The sequence below is a fragment of the Artibeus jamaicensis genome, unplaced genomic scaffold (genome assembly GCF_021234435.1).
Source record: "Artibeus jamaicensis isolate MK-2021 breed Jamaican fruit bat unplaced genomic scaffold, CSHL_Jam_final contig_484, whole genome shotgun sequence".
NCBI lineage: Eukaryota > Metazoa > Chordata > Mammalia > Chiroptera > Phyllostomidae > Artibeus > Artibeus jamaicensis.
In genome coordinates, this window is record NW_026521859.1 from 9,964,341 (window position 1) to 9,978,927 (window position 14,587).

The window sequence follows — 14,587 nt, forward strand, 5'->3', positions numbered from 1 at the left end:
TCCTAAGTAGCAAAGGCTGCAAGTGACCATGGCAATGATGAGACTTTTCTGAGACTCTCCTGCTCTTCTTTTCCCTTGGGGTAAAATGCACCTGAAGGACTCCCTCTTTGCACTGAGCTGCTGTGAACTAGAGGGTGAAAATGCAGGTAAAACGCTCCCCACACTCCTCTGTGGCCGTGCTTGTATTTTGAGCTCCACAGGGTTCTGCTGCTTTGTTGCAGCTCAGAGCTTTCCTGGAACTGTTTTTGCATCTTTGTAGTGGTTTGTTTATTTTTTGTGGGGAGATGAGCTCTGGGACCTTCTGGCCTGCCATCTTGCCGATGTCAGTCCCTACACTACAATTTTTGTTTTATTTCCAGTTTGAGAAAGCAGAAAAGAATCAAGAAAGGGTAGTAGTGAGAGTATAATGTAAATCTGAACTGGGTGGAGGACAGGTTTCATCTAAAGTTTAAACTTTATTAATTAGGCTATGGCATAAATAACCCACATACACATAATCATAGTCAACTTGGAACAACAGGATTTATTTTGTAGAATATTTATCTTCTTTTGCTTAAGATAAATATTAATCTTTTGCTTTGTAATAGTAATTTGCATTCTTTAAAATGTACAATTTATGATGACCCACAAAAACAAAAGTAAACCAATTTGGAATTTAAATGTTTTCTCTAGCTTATCCATATTAAAATAAGCAAAAAAAAAACCCTCATTTTAAAAGTGCACAATTATGATATAATTTCCCCACCAGTGCCTTTGCAGTACATAGCATCTATATCTGCTTATCAGATATATTGAGGTTTTGGTAACAAGTCATAATTTGGGGCTGAATGAATAAATGAATGTCCAAAATTGGGAGCCGGCTTGATCCCCAATGTAAAAAAACAGAAAGGCCTAGGAACTTTAATTGGCCCTTTAAAACAACCTAAACACTATCTCTGCTGGCAACTGAGAGATGCTGAAATGTCTGAGTGATCCAGCAAAGTCACACAGGGGCAGCTGGCAGTTGAGTACAGAGTGTTGTTAAATCAGTAATAAATCTTGAGCAGCATGTAGGAAGATGCTGGTTTAGTGGAGAAGTCTGGTTGTGTTATTGATTAGTTTATACCATCCGATGGTGGGGCGTGGTCCTGGTTCTGGTCAAGGTCTAGAGCGTGTCTGTGAAGACACAGAACTGGGCATAATTCAGGGGACCTGAGAGCAGACAGTGAGTGGGATACAAAGTGTTTCGTGAGAACGTGGCCTCTGGAAGCCCTCACACCGAGCGGTGTTTAAATTTAGTTTCAGCATTCGCAATACAAATAAAGAGAAATGCACAGTTGACACAAAGATGAGTTGTCTCCATCCATCTTCCTTTAAAGCTGCTTACTCTGGAAAAGACGCCAAACGTGCGGTGTTCCCACAGCCGCCCCCCACAGGCGGCATGCGCCCTTTGTGCGCCTTTGTGCGCCCTTTGTCCGTCAGAGGGGAAGCGCAGTGGCTCAAGGTGCAGGGGCGGCGCTGGTTTGCTGAAACTGCTCTTCACTAACTGCACGTGCACGTCTGTTCCCTCTTTATTTTAGCATTAGAATAGGAAGACCTTATTCCATAAACTTACTACAGAAATCTGGGTCAGTTCTAAAATTTGATTGTCCTTGTGCTCGCTTCGGCAGCACATATACTAAAATTTGATTGTCCTCGTTAAACTTGGCTACTTGAGGATCTGTTACTAAATAACCCTGTAATCATTTAACTGTTTGCAAAGGTAAATTGATATTTTAAAAGTGACCATCTCAGTGCTAGAGAGAAAGAACCATTTCATATTGCGCACCCTGGAAAAATTAAACTCTGGAAATTCTTACATGGGTTCAGCCAAGACTCCTGAGCAGAGCTTCCTTTTCAAGCAGGGCTCACTTCAGCCATTTACCTGGAAGACAAATCCAGCTCTCCTCCCAGATCCATGTACCTCCATGTAGACCGTGCCTGTGTTTTAAACATTATGTGATGTTAAAGGTCGTCACTGTGGTGGTAAAATTTAAAATGTCAAGGTCAAGACACAAAGTACTCCTCTGGCAGAAGCCTCTCCAAGGCAGCGTTGGTGGCAGGGCCATTTCAGGGCCCGAGGCGGCCCTGCCCACAGTTGTGGGAAGACACTGCGTCCACTGCTGCGAGTTATTTGTGGCTCCCTGAGGAGCCCGGTCCACACTCTCCTCTGGGCACGAGCTCGGGAGGCAGGGCTGGGATTTTCTAGTTCCTGTTAGACTGTCTGCTTCAGTCCAGAGCACAGAAAGGCTGACATGGGGAGCGGGCTCACAGGGAGAGCCTGAGGAGTAGTGAACTTTGGAAAGTGCCACTGTTTTCTCCTCCCTGACGTGTCCTGGAGTGAAGCGCACAGCGGCCTGGCCGCCGGTGGGATTTCAGCCAGGGCTCCCAGGCCCGACAGCCTGTGAATCCCGTGCACGCAGGGCGTTGGCAGGGGCCGCTTTGGGAGTTAACTGAGTTTTATGATTAACTGGATGTTATTAGGGGGAAAAACATTTTTGATACGCCTCATGTTGGTAGAAGTTTTTTAAAGTTTGGGGCTCACTTTCCTTTTTTTCAGTGAATTAAAAATGTATTTCAATTTTTGGGGGGTTTTGGGGGGGTTAGAATTGAACTCTATGGTACGTCCATAGCATTATCTTAATCAGAAAAGCTTATTCCATATTTCCTGTAACATGGCTGTTTAAGGTAAATTTATTGGACTGAAAGTTACAGACTCTTGAATAACCCAAGTTATTAGCTTAAAGGAAAAAAAAATCCCTGATACAAGATTTTGTCATTTTTTCCATTTTTCTGAAAACTATAGAAACATTTCATCTAATTGAGGGTTATAAATCCTCCAAATGTGACTTCATAGTTTAAATAATGAAAATGGTGGTGGTGAGAGGAGTAATTTGATTCTGGAGTCGTGGACATTAGTTCTGCTCCGAGCTGGGTCTCATTACGAGACTCGGGACCAGGCGCAGGGCTCCATGCGGCCCGGCTCTCCCCGCCCTGACCCGCAGCATGCGTCTCCTGGGGTGAAAAATCACACAGTTTTCCTTTTTTACTGGAATGTATTATACAATTGTAATTAGTATCTACTTTCCCATTTTCTTTCATGGGACTATTTTAATCCCACCAGGGGTTCCCACACATGCATCTGTACGTACGTGTATGTATATAAAGTTCTGCGAGATTTGTGTTTTCTCTCATGTCTCTAAGGTGCAGAACTCCTCGGAGACCACCATATTTTAGGGGAGGGGAAGCCTCTGTTAATGTCTGTTCCCAGAGCTTTTCTCTGGGACTGTAACTTAGGCCTGGGAAGGCTATAATGAGTCAGTAATTTATAGACTATTAAGATACTTAGTTAGAAGTGATTCTTGAGCATGTCCAATAGAGAACACATGTGTGTAAAGGACAAACAGATTCAACACAACATGTCTTTGGCCTAACCAAGCCCAGTCAATTAACAAACCGGGATGTCTCATTTTGCATATCTCCCACTCCCCCAAAATAGAATCACTAACCACTTGTTAACCACATTGCCTTTTTCATAGACGCGGTGGTTGCTGTAGCTTTGTCACCAGACATGTTCGGATGCAGCGCCCTGTTACATTGTAGCCAGCAGTCTACAGAACAGGAAGAGCTCTCCTTGCTTTTGGCCTGCTTTTCTGGTTCGACTTGTGATAATTCATTGCAGGTTTCTCTTTCTCCAACAGAGTGCCTACCGCCGGACTGGAATGGCTTTTCTGGCCTGCTGATGGGACCGTGACTGCGGCAACGGAAAGGCGGGGTTGGAGTAGGTGATTGCTGCGCCCCTCTTTGGACAAAGTAAAACACAAGCTTGCTTACCTTCCCTGTGTCCTCAGGAGCCGGTTGGTTTGTTGTGACTCTCAACAGGCCGGCTCCAGCTCCTCTCCAGCCCCCTCAACACTTAGTCCTGTTTACTGGATGGGCCGCTTAGCTAATTAATGGCAGGATGTTTGGGATAGTGTGTAGGTGGACAAGAATGCAGATCACACAGTTTTGAAATTTTAATTTGGAATGATTTACTGCCCTCAGCTCACATATCTTAAAAGCAGTGTCTTTTTTTTCAGTGTTTAGTCTATGTTTTACATGATGCGTTTTGTAATCCAAGTTTGGGACAAAGGAAACAAAATTAAAAGGACAGTCAGCTTTCTCCTCACACTGTCCCACTAACTTTACTTGTCAACATTTGTTGACCACATCTACATGTATTTAGAAACGAACACCTACTTTATAAACTCACACTGATCAAAAACTAGCCGACCTGATGAACTGTCCCCATCTTCTTTTCCCCGCACCCACATACAGGATGTGTGTCCTTTCCACGCCTCCCGCCCAGCTTCCTGCACGCCCGCCTGCTGCGCGTGCCCTTCCTCCTCCAGACCCTCTTCCCCTCTTCACTCCTCTCCTCTCCCTGCCCTCCAGGCCACAGGCTGAGCCCTCACACACTGCGCCCGTTTAGAAGCACAGTGCTCAGAGCCCATAAGAGGGGAGCGGAGGAGCGCTTCCTCTCGGCCTCCCTTCCTCCCTCCAGTGGCTGCCTCCTGCGCTGGGACTGCAGCTGGGGGGGGGGGGGTTCTGGCTGGTAGCCCCCAGCTGCCCTTCTGGCATCTACACTTTCTCCAGTGAGTGAGGAACTGTAACCCTTGGGAACAAATCAAAATATAGCAGATGTAATTGTGCAGTTCCTGATTAAACTTGAATTGCAAAAAAGAAAAAAAAAAGGAAGTTATTCTTTTAATTTTGTAGGCGTTTGGTGTAATTTTACTTTTATCATGGTTTTTACTCACACCAAAACAGCCTTTGTAAAGAATTAATAGAAACAGAAATGAGAAGCATGCGGGATTTTCGTCTGCTGCCCAAATCATTGTGAAGCTTAGTCGCTGTGATTGTGCCCTGTCACTCACATTTGTTAACCATCATTTACCTGTTCTGTTACTGCTTCTGGAAAAAATCTTTATGTCAAGCACAAAAAATGCAGATATATAATATCAAAAAATTGCCAAAGGGTTTTGATGTTCCATCTGTGCTTGTTGAAATGTATGATTAAACTTTTCTTTTTATCATCATTCTTATTTTTCTTGGCGTCCCTAATCATGGAAAATTATAAGCTTGCAGTAAACATCCCAACTTTTAAAAGGACAGCATTTACTGTATTTGGTTTCGATCGGCCAGCCTTATTGATGTATAAAATTTTCAGGGGCTATTTTTTCACATCGAAATTCCTTCTCTCCCACATTATATATTTTAAAGTATGCAGAAGGCAGAAAATAGAGGATTTAGGTTGTTTTCCCTTTACTTCATTCTACCTGATCTCCTTATAGTCCCAGAGAAGGAAGACTCAACGTACATTTCTCTCAGAAATATGACAGGTCTGTGTTTTTGTTGGTCTGGCGTATGTTTGTCTATCTTGAACAGTCTGACAGGTAATTATTTATAAAATCTGGTTTTACCCAGTAAGTCCATATAATAACCTTTCATTTTTCATCATAAGCCAATGAGCTGAATTTAGAATAAAACAAGGTCATTTATGTCTCCTGAACCACCAGCCTAGATGTCCCCATAATTGCTCAGTATTAATATTTTTAATTCCTTTTTCTTTTCTACTCTTAGGTTTTTTTCTCTTACTCTTTCCACAATGCTAAATTGGAAGTGAAATAAAATTTCCTTAAGCAGTGAATACAGAAAAAAAAGAAGGAAAGTTTCAGAAAATGTGACTTCAATAAATTTCTCTCTGAAGATTGAAGTGTTATGTAGAATCATAAAATGTTAGTGCAGAAGATGGTCTTAAAGACCATTGAAAACACCCACTCATTTACAGATAAAAGCACATGGCCTATATCGGGAAACTGACTTTCCCAAGGTCACTCACTCATGGCTGTGACAGACCGGAGACCAGATCCTGGGTCCCCAGTCCTCGGCCCGGTTGTATGTGTCATGCTGGGTTTGCGTGAGACACTGCCAGGACACGCCAGGCGCTATGGTAGCAACCAATGATAGCAACTATGCACAGAGCCTAAAGCACATGTTACATTAAATTTTTCTTCAAAGGGACTGATGGTAATTAAATAATCTTCTGTTATATGTCAACTATATATACAAATTTTTCTAGAAGAGGCCTGCAGGGAGGGGAGAGGGAATAACACACCTGGAGCACCTACTCTGTGTCAAGAATCTCCTTCTGCTGTTCCGTTTATCTTCACAGTGACTTTATGGGGTAGATGCTGTTAAAAACACAAAATGGTGCTCAGCTCTAAAAATATGAATACACAATATAGTTTCTGTTTTTGTAGGCTTGTGTTTTGGAAATCGAATTGGAAAATAAATAAAATCGACAAGTAAATAAACAGCTTCTCTCGTGGGAAATTGACACTGCCTCACAGATCTGAGAGGAGAGGAAACAGAACTACTCCTCCCCTCCCCTAAATTTGGAAACTCGACCTTCTGCACACGCCGTTCAGAGGCTCTGCTGCTGACCCGCCTGCCTTTACATGTTGCAATAGTTGAGATTCAAAAATAACGTTCCGGTTTTAGAACCAAGAGTTTTTATTTGAAGCACAAATATTTTTTAAATGGTGTATATAATTTCTCTATCTGGGGAAAATTCTTTACTTATTACTGTTTGTTCTTTGTTTCTGTAAAATAATAAACAATCTGTATTTAATGCTTTCACCATGTGGACGACAAATAAGCACAACTGGTGGTTCTTGGTCTGTAAGAAAATACATTTACTTGTCTAGAAATTATAAAGTTTAATTTTATGAAAAAGAATTTATATAGTTCCCAAATCAGATATTTATTTCCAGTTCATGTAACCCCTTGTGTAAAACTGAATCACTACAGGGAAAGTATTCCCTCATCTGCCCTCCTGGAATTTAGATAGAACCTTCCCAGGTTGCATTTAAAATTTTACCATCAACCATGTACACATCTCATAAAATACTTTACAGTTTCCTGTATGCTCTGGCTGAACATTTCATAGTACATAAACACTTCTGCAAATAATATAAGGGCATCAAGTGGAATATGTCCTAGCAAGGGCCCCCACAGAACGCCGACTGTCCGGCAATTTACTCTCTTATTTCTGCCTTCTTTGAAAGCCAAGAGGACCCTGGGTGTTCCTCTTGTGCCGCCGCCGGGAGAGGGGCACTGGCCGGACTGGTGGAGCCGTGAGTGAAGGCTCTCTCTCCGCCGAGGGCGTGGAGCCAAGCTCGAACACAAAGCCAGGCCTGCAGGGATTGGATGCGAATGTGATGGTTAAATAAGGGCCAGATGCCTTTAAACACTCAAATATTAAAAAGTCATATCTCTTAAAGCAAGTCTGTAATGTTGTGAGTAGGATAGTGATACCATAGAACTTAAAAAAAAAGGAACAAAGAAAGGCTTGCATTTGTTTTGGGGAAACAAAATAGCAAATATTCAAGCTGTCGTAAGTCATGGGAATCTTGGCAATTGAAGCAGATTTTAAAACAATTCCTACCAAGTCACAGAAACCCACATACAGTATTATATTGTTGGAAACCATGGTGATTCTGTTTATAGCAGTATATTCATATTCCCCTTTCTGCTCATCACTACCCATTAGTCACTGTTCTCATTTTTTTCAAAGGAAAATAAAAATAGACAAAGATATAGGAAAAATAAAGACTCAAGATGATTACCTACATAATTTTACTTATACCAAGTAGCACTTTACTTGTTAAAAATGATGGCGTACCGTCAGCACTTTAATAATAAGCTCAACATCATCATTCCAGCAGCCGCATGCCGCCCTGTGTGCTAGGCACCCTGGGTAGGTTGTCTCATTCCCCGGGGGGGCGGCATCCGTGCCCAGACCCGCGACTCCAGAGCCCATGCCCTGGTCCACTGTTCCTCGGTGCGGAGCCTCAGAGCTTCCACTTCTCGGGGAAGCATTTCTAGGAACGTGTTGATGTTAAAGAGAATTGCTCCGCTGAAGCCCTTCTCAGTACCAAAACACTTGATTACAAGAAAATTTCATCTTAACCTCACATTCCTCCTCTAAGACCAAGTATTGTGTATATGATGGAATATCATATCATGTATAATAGAATATAATTATATAGAACGATGCCAAGTCCTCTATAATGTCTTAAACCTTAAGATAAATAAATGTGATCAATGCACATACTAAGAATCATTATATAAATTATGAGAAAAACTTTCTCAAAGATCATGTGTACAAACCTCTCCTTTGTGAAGACAAGATTTCTCTGGAAAGCTCTAATTAGGCTACTATTTTATACTTTCATGCAAGGTGTTTATCTCATATTATAAAATAACCCCCATCCTGATTATATGTGTGTTTGCTGTGGCAGCTACAGAAATGCATAAGGCAAGTCTCGGAGCTCCACACAGATGCCCCTTCTAGGTGTGCGCGACCTCGTCCTCATTTCTCCAAGCCCAGGGCGTTAGTGTGTGTGCCTGAGGGGAGTGGAGAACAGCGGTGAAGATGGCTGCTGAGCATATGTGCATCAGCAGTGATCATTCCTCCTTCCTTTTTAATCCAACCCTAGGTCCGTCCTGCCTTGGGACAGGTCACTTTCTGATTCACGTTCTTTAAGACGTCGCTAGCAGTGCCCCAGCCTGCGGTGCTGCACGTGTTTCTGATGGCTGCCAATCGACTCCTTCCAACCACTTCCTTGGGAGACGTTAGCGCACCTACCAGGGCACTGGCCACTTCTCGTGACTCCCCCCAACCTCCGAGTGCCAGTCAATCAAGCAGACCCAAAGCAGCAGTGGCACCTCATAGGTTGGGTCTGTGTGAAGGCACGAGCCCAGATGGCTGTGGGCGGTTTATCACTGCACAGCAGCATGAGCAAGAGCAGTGCAGAGTTGACAGCCCGTGTTCCTGGTCCTACAGGAGGACACCGAACCGGAGGGGCAGGTGACAGAAGGCACGAGCCGTGGAGGCTCCAGCTCCGAACTACAAACAAGCAGCGCCTTAGCTCGCCTCCACCCCAAAGGAGGTGGAGACGGAAAGTTCCGTGCTTCACCCAAACTGGGAGGCAGATGGCAAACGACTTTGCAGCAGCTCCTCCCAAGACTGGCTGTCAGGCCACATCCCTGGGGTGATCACAGACAGCCGTGCAGCCTGGCCTCCGTGGCCTCTTTGGCCTCTGTGGAGACAGGCAAAGTCACTGGGGTACTTCTCCCCAAACATGTGGGGTCATGTGCTTCTGTTAACAGCATAAAAAATGAATCTGCTGCCACTTTCCCAGGTTCCCCTGGTGGCCGCCCTCCCTAGCTCCTCCCCGCTAACCTTCCTGCCTGCCTCAGTGCAGAGCACCTTCTGCTTCCCCTGAACACTTTATGTCCCTGTTGGTCTCCATCTTTCCTATCGAATGTCCTTAATCAGCTCTCCATGTGCCTTGTAGCCTGCACCAGGTTAAGAATCTCTTGAGGGTAAGTCTTAGATGTATACATCTTTGCAACACGGACACACTAGGAATTCAATAAGCATCTGCTAGTTGGTTAATAGAAAAATTCATTTAAACAGAAACACAGAGTTTTTGCTCTGTGTTTGTTGTTGAATCTCTGTAATCTCTTACTGATGCTTGTTTCACTTATTTGGTTGCAAATCTCATAAACTGCAGATGATCACAATTTTTCTTAAAAACAGATAGTGTCTCAGACAGACCAATTCAGAGCTCCCTACGCGTCAGGTTTCTGTGGCCCTTCTGAGTTGGTCACCGTGGCTTTGGCCTTGTAGGAGGGGGTTAGAGAGAGCTGCCCAGTCTCATTTGTCCTGCTACAAACCTCAGAAACCGTGTCCCACCTGAGTCTGTACAAACTTAAAAAGCTACAGACTCACTCCCTACTTTTATATATAGTTCAGTCTGATAACCCGCTGCGCGTCTCCCATTGTTGACTGGAAAGACAATGAACCACTTCAGGATGAAATTTTCTTAAAGGGATTGGAAATAACATGTCCACCAGTGTGAACAAACGTTTATTTAGACTGGAAATGAAGATTTTTGTGAACTGGAAGCAACAGTCTATCACCTAAGAATAAGATGCAATTAAAATGTCTACTTTCTTATCTCTTTATGTCATTAAAAAAAATGTAGCACCTATGAAAGCCAAGCAATCCCCGTGGAGTCTACGAATTCCCGAACAGCGAGTCAGGGTGTCTGGGGCCCTGGCCAGTGCGGCTCAGGTGAGGGGCGTCCTCTGTCGCCTGTGCAGGCGTCATTCCAGTCAGGGCTCAAGCCTGAGGTGCCAGTTCAGGCCGCAGTCCGGGCGCATAGGGAGGGCAACCCATCGCTGTTGCTCTTTCACATCACGTTTCTCTCTTTCTCCCTCCCTAACTCTCTCTTAAAAAAATTACTTTAAAAAAAAACAGCATGTGTGGGAACTGTGGGCTTTGTCAAAGGGGGCCCGTGAGGCCACTTAGATTAACTAAACATGTGTTGCCCACATAAGTGCCACTCTGTTTTAAATATTTATAATATATAATATGTATTAAATAAATATACGCACCATTGTGATTTATAAAATATAAATTCACTTAAAAGCACAGTAGAATCCTGGTAGATTTTTGACATTACATATTTTTTTCATCCGAGAGGTAGCCAAAATACGAAGCACAGAACGCCCGAGTCAGCGGACATGTGTATGTTGAGGAGCGATTCTCGAGCTCAGAGGAAAAGACACCCGTCGCTTTCTCTGCCTCGCATTGTCTCCCGGGTTCTGTGTGCGCGGGTTGGCCTTCCGGGGGCTCGGGGCACTGTCACTTCACATTACCAGTTTTTTCCCTTCGACACACGTATCACCTGAACTTTTTTCATACATCTTAGTTTGGGAAAAATTTATGATCTTTTTAACATTAGGAAGTTTTGCTTTTCCTGACATTTTATTGCTTTGCGTATTTGAAACATTTCAATCCCAGACAATAAATATTACGTGATTATTGTTTTCATATGGATAGGTTATTTCCTTCTGTTTTTTTCTAAACCCCTTTCCCAACTAATAATACTCAAAAATTTATTAATATTAAACTGTGCCATTCAGCTTTTCCGGAATCATGTATAATGAAAATTGAAAGAGGGCAGGTTAGAGAGAGGAGGGTTAGTAGTAGTTAAAAATAAATTGAGGTGTGTGGTTTCCTTTCAGTTGGATTTCAAATGGTTCTTGTTCAGTTGAAATGAAGATTATATTTATTCTATAAATCATTTTTATAAACTGTCATAGCCAGTTACTGCATTAAATGGTATCTTTTTATGAGATTATTGTGGAAGCAAAATGAGTCCCAACAAAACAGATGAGGTTGGCTGACGGCGGCGCGGTCGCTGGCTGTTCGGAAGCGCCCACCTTTGCTCGGCTGTCCTCACGGCTCCCACCCTCTCCAGGCCTTTCGGTAAGGCTGGCTCTAGCCGCCCTCTCCCCTAGCACACCAAGTGCCCCTTCCCCGCTTTTTTTTTGTTCGCCCGAACACATATTATTTCATAGCCTTATTTATTTTGTTTATTGTCTCCCTGTTCTGGAATTCAGACCGGCTAAGACCCTGCGGCGGCACGTCCAGCACCTAGAACAGGCCCGACGCACAGCGCATGCCCGGTCAGTGTTTCCATGAATGAACCACAGATGGGCTCAGGCTCCGGCCTGCAGCGCCTTGCAACACGTTCGCCCTGTGGGCCGTGCCCTCTGGCTGCCCCCCGGCTTTTGTCTCTTCTCCCTTCTGTCCCTGCTTGTCGCAGGTCAGCTGTAAGCTTCCCCTTGACCTTCTATGTTCCTCTGAACTTCTCCAGTTGTGTTCCTCAACATAACTCTTTGTTTAAGTGTTTTTATACTTCAGTGCTCCCTGAATCACAATGCGTCTTCAACAGAGTAAGGACTTTGGCCACCACAAGCAAGAGTTAGGATTTAGTGAGGTTTTTGTCAATCGTATGGCAAATTTTTTGATATATCTATTTCACTACTTATTCGAATGTTTTTTTTACCACAACTTCACGTTGATAGTTTTTAGTGCATTTGTTTATGACTTCATATATTGCAGTAGTGTTTTTAGACAGGGCACAGAACATATCTCTTTTTTTAGATAGTTTAATGTGGTATAGTAGTTTATATACAATAGTCACCCCTTTTTAGACATGCAGTACAGTTCAATGACGTTGACAGACAAACACAGTTGTGTGACTACCGCCACAGTCCTGCTACACAAGTCCCAAAAAGTCGGCTCCTGTTCCTTAGTCATGGATCCCGCACCGTGGCGCCACTGATTCCTGCCATCCACCAACTGGACTTCCTCCTCTCTAATTGCACCTTTTCCAGAATAGCATATGAAATGGAATAATTGGGTGTAAAGTTGTATTTCAAGCTTTTTTGTGTCTGACTTTTTTCACTTAGCATGATGCTTTTGAGATCCATCCAAGCTGTGTGTATCGGTAGTTCATTCCCTTGTATGGATGCCCCACAGTTTGTTTTTCCATTCACTGTTGAACGGACCTTCCCATTGGATGTACTGGCTGGAAAGAGTAAAACTGCTATGTACATGGATGGACAGAGCTTTGTGTGGGCTTACATGTTCATTAGTATTGGGTAAGTATTTAGACGTGGAATACTGGGTCATGTGGTAAGTGAATATTTAATTTCATAAGAAATGGCCAAAGTATTTTGCAAAGCAACTGTACCATTCAGTACCCCCACCCAAAATACAAGATTCCTAGTTGCTCCATATCTTTGCCAGCAATTTGTATGACCCCGTTTTGTTTGTTTGGTCAGTTGGTTGGGTGGTTTGGTTTTGATTTCAGCAACCGCAGCAGGTGGGTAGTGGCATCTTACTGTGGTGTACTTTGCTGTCCTCTGATGACTAATGATATTAAGCATTTTTCATGTGCCAATTTGCTATCTGTATCTTTTCTTTATTGAAGTTTTTGTTTGAATCTTTTGTCCATTTTTTTAAATTGGTTAGTTGGTTTTATTACAACATAAGAGTTCTTTATATATTCTGGAGACAGAAATGGGTTTTTCACATATTTTCTCTAAGTCTGCGGTTTGACGTTTCTTAAAGTGCCTTTGGAAGAGCTGAAGGTTTTGATTTTGAAGAAGTTCAGTTTATCCATTTTTATTCTTTCATGGCTCATACTTTTTGCGTCTTATCTAAGAAATCTTGACCTAACCCAAGCTCACAAAGGTTTTGTCCAATGTTTTTTCTTGATATTTTAAATGTTAACTTTGAAGTCTTTGATTTATTTTGAGTTTATCTCCTTTATGTAAGAGCGGAGGCTCTTTTCGTTCCGCACACGGGTTGTCTGGGTGTTCCAGCGTCGGGGGGAGAGACTGTCTCCTCTCTTCATTGAATCACCCTGGCCCCTTAGTCTAAAAGCAGTAATGGACCGTACATTTGTGGGTCCGTTTTGGATTCTCTTTCATTCACTGACATATGTGTTTATCCTCACGCCAGTACCTCACTGTCTTTGTCACTAAGTTACAAAATCAGTCTAATGAATCCTTCAACTTTTCTTCTTCAAAATTATTTTTTTATTCTAGATTCTTTCATTCTTTATATTTCTGAAAATCACTTGCTGGGATTTCAATTTGCAATGTTTTGAATCTGTGGCTGGATTTGGGGAGAATGGACAGCTTGGCTGTGTGTGGTAAGCCTTCTAACGATGATATGGTATAGTTCTCCAAGTCTTCTTTAATCTCCCTCATCCATGTTTCACAGTCTCCAGAAAATAAATCTAGTACATATTTTGTTGGATTTATCCATGGATATTTTATGTTTGATGCTATAAGAACTATTTGAATTTTTTTCAATTTCCAATTCATTGCTAAGATACAGAAAAAGTTGAGATTTGTAGAGAAAACTTTTATCCTGCAACCTTGCCAGTCTCACTTACTAGCTTCAGTGGCCTGTTTTTTTGTTGTTGTTGTGTTTTGTTTTGTTTTGTATATTCTTTGGATTTTTCTGCAGAGGTGATCATGTTACTTGCACATGAAGACAATGTCATGTCTTTCTTTCTAATTTATGTGCTTTTTATTTTTTCTTGCTTCAGTGCGGTGACTCGGGTTTCCAGTGAAGTGTGTCCTCAAATAATGTCGTTCTGTTCAGCATTGTTTTCTTGTAACATTGGTGAGAGGCTGCAGGAACTGAGATCTTGGTCGTCTCGGTCGGCCTGTGGTAAAACTGGTTTTGGTGTACCTTGTTTTGCTCGAACTCACAAAACTCATGGGTGAGGTTGAGTGAGGATTCACTGTATAGCACTGTTTAATAGGAGCAGTGAGAGCCAACATCTTTGCCTTTTCCCTGATTTTATGGGGGAAACATTGAGTCTTTCATCATTAAATATGGTGTTAGCCGCTTTGGGGAAAGCTCTGGCAGTTCCCGTTCCTTTTTCCTGATTTTATGGGTAAGTGTTTAGTCTTTCACCATTAAATTAGCTATAAGGTTTTTCTAGATGCTCTTTATCACTTTGAGGGAGGTTCCTTTCTATTCTTAGTTTGCTGGGTGTGTTTATAATAAATGGATGTTGAATTTCATCAGATGGTTTTTCTGCGTTTTTGCAGATAATCGTGAAGTTTTCTTTTTTCCGTAGTA

General features: G+C 42.7%; 1 protein-coding gene across 6 annotated transcripts in view; it reads left to right on the plus strand.

Annotated features, from left to right (window-relative positions):
- The window catches only part of SUPT3H (SPT3 homolog, SAGA and STAGA complex component), a 479,870-nt gene extending 473,134 nt beyond the window's left edge, over positions 1-6,736 (plus strand). For 3 of the 6 annotated variants that reach the window (XM_037142590.2, XM_037142593.2, XM_053668301.1), the window contains one exon: positions 3,720-5,096. In XM_037142590.2, coding sequence (XP_036998485.2) covers positions 3,720-3,761 — 42 coding nt within the window. In that variant the 3' untranslated portion in view covers positions 3,762-5,096. The other 3 variants (XM_037142591.2, XM_037142592.2, XM_053668299.1) reach the window with 3 other exon arrangements.
- The last annotated feature ends 7,851 nt before the right edge of the window (positions 6,737-14,587 follow it).